General features: G+C 45.8%; 1 protein-coding gene across 1 annotated transcript; it reads right to left on the bottom strand.

Annotated features, from left to right (window-relative positions):
* Positions 1-4,489: 4,489 nt before the first annotated feature.
* Positions 4,490-5,023, bottom strand: LOC145338746 (epidermal differentiation-specific protein-like). The gene has a single exon (XM_080183134.1). The coding sequence runs from the start codon at positions 5,021-5,023 to the stop codon at positions 4,490-4,492; it is 534 nt and encodes a 177-aa protein (XP_080039260.1).
* Between the last annotated feature and the right edge of the window lie 1,660 nt (positions 5,024-6,683).

The following is a 6,683-nucleotide window of genomic DNA, read 5'->3' as shown; positions in this document are numbered from 1 at the left end:
TCTCTCTCTGTCTCTCTCTCTCTCTCTGTCTCTCTCTCTGTCTCTCTCCCTCTGTCTCTATGTCTCTCTCTTACAGACTGTGTGGTTATAACAGAAGGACAGTCTATCACTGGAGAGTGGCCAGCAGTCAAAGCAGATCAGCCTGGGATAGACCAGCCCAAACTCTTCACAAGTTGCACTGTCTCAATCACTGCCTTTGGAATGAATTCTGGAGTTGCCCCAGAACGTGGACACAATGATATATGGCCCAGAATGGTTCTCCCACCCTAGCCCTGCAGGCCCGAGCTCAGGCAGCTGATCCGAGGTGAAAGAAAAATTCCGCAGATGCTGGAATCTGAAACAAAATTCTGGAAAATCTCAGTCTGACAGCATTTGTGGTGAGAGAATCGAGCCGATGTTTCACGTCTGGATGATCCTTTGGCAGAGTTGAAGAAAAATAAAATAGGACAAGATTTATACTGTTAGGGTGAGGAATGGGGGAGGGGTGGGGGGTAGGGGGTGGGTTAATTGTCAAGGATATAGGGAAAAACGCAAAGGGGATGCAAGTGGTAGTTACCATGGTTAGAAAGGGTGCCAATACCAGAAGCGAGTTCATAGATTGGCAAAGGACAACTTGAGACATGTAACAGATTGGGAGGGGGGTGGTGCGGGGGTTGTTTGGTTGTGCGGGGGGTGGAATAAGTTGCAAAGCGATATTTTAAAAAATGGTAAAATGAAATGAAAATTTAAATCTACAGAAATAAACTAATAAAAATAAGAAATGAAATGAAATAAAATAAATGGAAGTTGGATGAAGATGGTGGAGAAAGTTCAGGCTCTGCAGTTATTTAACTCAATGTTGAGCCCCGAAGGCTATAAAATGCGGAAAGGGCAGATGAGATGCTGTTCCTCCAGTTCACATTGGGGAGACTGGAAAATTGTTTGGTTGTGGGGAAGTTGTGGGGGTTACAGATAGTGTGACATGAACCCAAGTTCCCGGTTGAGGCCGTTCTCACGTGTGCGGAACTTGCCTGGACTTGCAAAATCTCACTAACTTTCCTGTCTGGAAACAATACACATCTCTTTAACCTGCGCTTAATGCTCTCTCCACTCACATTGTCTGAACCTTTAAGAATTGATTAGCTGTAAAGACTCACATTCCAATCATTATGCATGTAAATTGAGTTTATGTCTTTGTGCCCTGTTTGTGATCAGAACTCCCAGCCACCTGACGAAGGGACAGCCTCTTCCGAAAGCTTGCGGGATTTGCTACAAATAAATGTGTTGGACCTTAAGCTGGTGTTGTGGGATTTCTCTCTGTTTCACTCTCAGATGGTCAGTACTGAAATAGAGCTGCTGTGTCTGAGGGTCACTACCGAGGTAGCACTGCACTGTCGTATTGCCAGTAGTGAGAGATTGCTGAATTGTCTGAGGTTCAGTACTGAGGGAGTGCTGCACTGTCAGAGGGTCATTACTGAGGGAGCGCTGCACTGTCAGAGGGTCGGAACTGAGGGAGCGCCGCACTGTCAGAGGGTCAGTGCTGAGAGAGTGCTGCAATGTCAGAGGGTCAGTGCTGAGGGAGTGCTGCACAGTCAGAGGGTCAGTGCTGAGGGAGTGCTGCACTGTCAGAGGGTCAGTGCTGAGGGAGTGCTGCACTGTCAGAGGGACAGTGCTAAGGGAGTGCTGCACAGTCAGAGGGTCAGAACTGAGGGAGTGCTGCACTGTCAGAGGGTCAGTGCTGAGGGAGTGCTGCACTGTCAGAGGGACAGTGCTAAGGGAGTGCTGCACAGTCAGAGGGTCAGAACTGAGGGAGTGCCGCACTGTCAGAGGGTCAGTGCCGCGAGAGTGCCGCACTGTCAGAGGGTCAGTGTTGAGGGAGCTCTGCACTATTGGAATATCAGTACTGAGGAAGTCAGAGGGATTCCAATGCTGGAATACAATGCAGAGGGATACAAGGACAGGTATCTAGATGGATTGAAAACTGGCTAGGCGACAGGAGACAGAGAGTAGTAGTGGAAGGGTCCTTTTCTGGCTGGAGGTCTGTCACCAGTGGTGTGCCGCAGGGCTCAGTACTGGGACCTCTTTTTGTAATATATATAAACGACTTGGAAGAGAGCGTACGTGGTGTGATCAGCAAGTTTGCAGATGACACCAAGATGGCAGGATTGGTGGATACTGAGGAAAATTGTCAGGTGACACAGCAGGATATAGATAGTTTGGTGTACTGGGCAGATAGATGGCAGATGGAATTTAATCCTGATAAATGCAAGGTGATGCATTTTGGAAGGAATAGTGAAGGAAGGAGTTACATGATAAAAGGTAGACCAATTAAGAGTATAGAAATGCAGAGGGACCTGGGAGTGCAAGTGCACAAGTCTCTGAAGAAGTCAACACAGGTGGAGAAGGTTGCAAAGAAAGCTTATGGAATGCTAGCCTTTATAGGAAGGCGTAAAGAGTACAACAGCTGTTGTCTAATGCTTCAGTTGTACAGAACGTTGGTTGGACTGCATTTGGAGTACTGCGTCCAGTTCTGGTCACCTTACTACCGGAAGGACGTGGAGACCCTGGAGAGGGTGCAGAGGAGGTTTACCAGGATGCTGCCTGGTATGGCAGGACTGGGTTATGAGGAAAGATTGGGAAAATTGGGGCACTTCTCCTTCGAAAGACGGAGATTAAGGGGGAATCTGATAGAGGTGTATAAAATAATGAAGGGTATAGATAGAGTCAATAGTGGCAGGCTTTTCCCTAGATTGGAGACAACTATCACGAGAGGTCACGATCTAAGGGTGAGGGGGCAGAAGTATAATTTGGATACTAGAGGGAGGTTTTTCACACAGGGTCGTGGGGGTATGGAATGTACTACCAAGTAAGGTGGTGGAGGCAGGCACGCTGGACTTGCTTAAGGTTTATTTAGATAGACACAGGAGTGAAACAGGGATGGAGGGTTATAGGAGACGGTTTTAAAAAGGGTCAGAGCCTCAGGTCGATACTGGAAATGTAATACTACATGTTAATGTTTTGTCTCCTTTAGTCCACAGGTGTCGGTCCACCTTGTTGTCAAACGAGGGGCGTGCACACGGTGGGTCGTGCGTGGGCTGCTGTTGGATGTTTCGAGAGTGGCCTAGTACTTCGTGTCGTTGTGTGTGCTTAAACCTGGACCAGCAGACGGGCACCACAACAGCTCAGTGACTATCACTGCTAGCTGTGCAGATACATGGATTTGGGCCTGTGTCTGTGGGAGTTTGCGCATTCTCCCTGTGGTTGCGTGGGTTTCCTCCGGGTGCTCCGGTTTCCTCGCACACCCCAAAGCTGTGCTCTTAGGCTGATTGGTGTACCAACTTGACCCTACACTATTCTCCCCTGAATCTGGCTACAATAGGGGTACCATTCACATACACACGGGGCAGGGTAGGTGTAGGAAAATGCTTTGTTAAAATGGCGGCGTGGGCTCGTTGGGCCGAAGGGCCTGTTTCCCGTGCTGGGTTGTTTTTTGTTCTTTGGAATGCTGCACTGTCAGTGGGAAATTTCTGGGAGTGTTCTGCACGATCCTCGCACTTATTGTTGGAGGTCTGAATGGAGGAGACCACACCCTCTGTGTCTCTCCTCAGTCACAATGACAAGTTTATAATTGATGACCTCTTCTCTCAATTAACAAACCCAATCTTTCCCCCAAATCCTTTCTCATTTTAAACCCTCTAATAAATCTCACCACAGATTCCCTCTGCTTGGGTCTGGAGGAAGTTAGTTTAAATATTGTTGTTCAGATAAAACATAAATTAGAAAGAGGATCATGTTAGAGAGACCAGTCTTGTGGCTCAATGTCTCTGGAATGAGCTTCATCAGCTCAGAGAGTGAGGATCCTGTCCCCGGATGTAATTCTTCACCTTTGACTCCCATCTGTATCTGGTTATTAAAGATACTCTGTCACTGCAAAAACTCAGTAAAAAGTCTGACAACACCAGGTTTTAGTCCAACCGATTTATTTGATAATAGACTCACAAGCTTTTGGGGTTAGCCCCTTCGTCAGGTGAATGGAGAGTTCTGGCCTCAGACAGAGCATATAAAGCACAGACAGTTTAGAGATTACTGATTACTATCACAGCCTTTAATCATAAATTTCACACATTTCCTGTTACTTTAACCAAAGATTTCCAGGAAATTGGAGACTAACAAACAGAAACATTAACAATGAGTTTGCAGCATTTGAATTTTATTTGATTGGTTATTCACTGACAGAGCAAAGCAGTGTTACAGAATATAAAAACAAAGGAATATAATTCATCTTGCACCGAGGAACAACAAGGATTCGCTTTTTCAGGGTGATATGGATTTGAAATCAGTTTGCTGGGAGCAGCAGGTTGTTTGAGTACAGGTTTTCGGTGCAGGCTCAGTCTCTCTTACAGACAGTGCGGCTACGACAGGGAGGGCAGTCTATCACCAGCGGGTAGGCAGCAGTCAAAGCAGATCAGCCTGGGATAGACCAGCTCAAACTCTTCACAAGGTGAAGTATTCACACTTCATAATCTCTATTCAGTAAGGGTCTGAGGGAAGATAGTTTGCCATCCCAGCCGAACTGCCTGTAGTCAGAACAATCCTCACCCTTAAATGTAATCATGCGTCTCCCAGTCTGATTGAAGTCGTCGTATAGAATCCACACACCTTCCTTCACCTTATGGGATGAGACCAGGTTGTTGAAACCAGCTCTCCTCAGATCATCAGCACGATCATGGATGTTTCGAGGTTCACCCTGAAATATTACATCTCCATATAGCATGATGTGAGGACTTCTTAATTCCTCCTTCACCAGGCGCAATGACATAATCTCTCTGTCCATGCAGCCAAGGTTGTTGTGTTCACCTGGCCCATAAACCATGAAATCCCCTTTCATGTCTTTGTCCTTGTAAGCAACCCAGTGTTTGCCCTCCACTTTCAGGGAGCGAGCAGTTTTAGCGAATATCTCAGTCTCGAGATTGAAGACACTGTCTGTCAACTCCTTACTTTTGCCATTGTAACCTGGCTCTTCGTACAGCACAATCTTGTTCATGGTGTCAGCGGCTGTGTTTCTGTTGTCAGGTTTCAGTGCGATGAGCAGCAATGAAATCTAACGATGGTTTCTTGGTGTGAGAGTGAGGTTTTTATACTCTCTCCCTCTGCTGACTCAACATGATATAATCAATAATCATCACCCAATAGGCAATCAGCAGCTACTGAATCCACCCACAAAACACAAACTCCCAAAGGGTGACCCACCTTTACTTGGAGCATTTCACAACTGAAACAGATATGCCGTAAAAATTCAGAATAGAGCATACCCTGGGTAACCCACATCTCAGAAACCAAGCTCATTACTGTTTGACACCCTCTGGTGGCTGGGAGCGAGTCTAGTGAACTGTTCCGAATGTGTGAATTGTTGTGTTGGTGGCTGCATTAAAGTTACACACTTTCACCTTAACATTGGTGTTGTGATCCTGTGTCTGTGTCGATCTGAAAGTACTGGGGACAGTGGCAGCGTCGGACCATGTCACAATCTTCAAAATAAGTTGGCGAGTTTGTCACTAACAAGTGGCTATTCACCTCTGTTTAGCCCACAATGTTACAGCACTATAACAGCAGAGAATGTGGAAGCGCTTGAGAAACTGACAGGGGGAGGTTTTCCTCCAGTCCCCATGCTCCGATTTTCCTTTACACATTCAGCCACTGTCACAGCTCTGCTGGACAAACCTGAACACTCACCACCTGTCAGACCTTGTGCTAAAAATCTGAGTAAATCAGCTCAGCTATTGCTGCCATTCACATTCCAGAGGAGTTGGAAGTGTGAGATATTAATTCTCCCATCGCACTCAGCACAGGAATTCTAGCAGGGAGGGAGGGGAACAGACCATTAGAGGTCTATTGAAATCAGATAAGAATCTTCAGTTTTCCAGTGATGATGAATCCTGCACAATTGAATCAAACAAGCGAAACTTTTTCAGCCCAGGGTGTTGCTTTAATCAGTGCCTTCCAGATGAATCCTGGAGCTGCCCTAGAATGTGGACACAATGATATATGATCCAGATCTGCTCTCCTACACAGTCTTGCAGGCCCCAGCTCAGGCAGCTGATTCTAGGTGAAAGCAAATTTCTACAGCTATTAGAATCTGAAACAAAAACAGAAAATGTTGGAAAACCTCAGCAGGTCTGACAGCATCTGTGATGAGAGAATCGAGCCAATGTTTCACGTCTGGATGATCCTTCGTCAGAGTTGAAGATGAAGAAAATAGCACAAGGTTTATACTGTTAGGGTGAGGGATGAAGGGGTGGAGGCAGGGGTGTTAATTGTCAAAGATATTATAGACAAAAAGGCAAAGGGGATGTAAGTAGTAGTTACCACAGTTAAAAAGGGTGCTAATACCAGCCATGAAGAGATCAGAATGTGTAAATGTCAGAACAGAGGTAAGCAGATTGGCAAAGGACAACTTGAGACATGGAACAGATTGCCCTAGTGGGGTGGGGAGGGGAATAATTTGGAAAGCGAGATTTGAAAGAATTGGTAAAATGAAACAACGGAAGAAATGAAAATTTAAATACAAGAAATCAAACAATAAGAATAATAAATGAAATGAAGTGAAACAAAATAAATGGAAATGTGGTGAAGGTGCAGGAACAAGTTCAGGCTCTGAAGGTGTTGAACTCAATGTTCATTCCGAAGGCTGTAAAATGCCTAAC

Source organism: Carcharhinus amblyrhynchos, unplaced genomic scaffold (genome assembly GCF_965287045.1).
Source record: "Carcharhinus amblyrhynchos unplaced genomic scaffold, sCarAmb.v2.hapA chromosome_161, whole genome shotgun sequence".
NCBI lineage: Eukaryota > Metazoa > Chordata > Chondrichthyes > Carcharhiniformes > Carcharhinidae > Carcharhinus > Carcharhinus amblyrhynchos.
The sequence above is the reverse complement of the archived record's forward strand: the minus strand, read 5'-3'. Positions and strand labels throughout refer to the sequence as shown.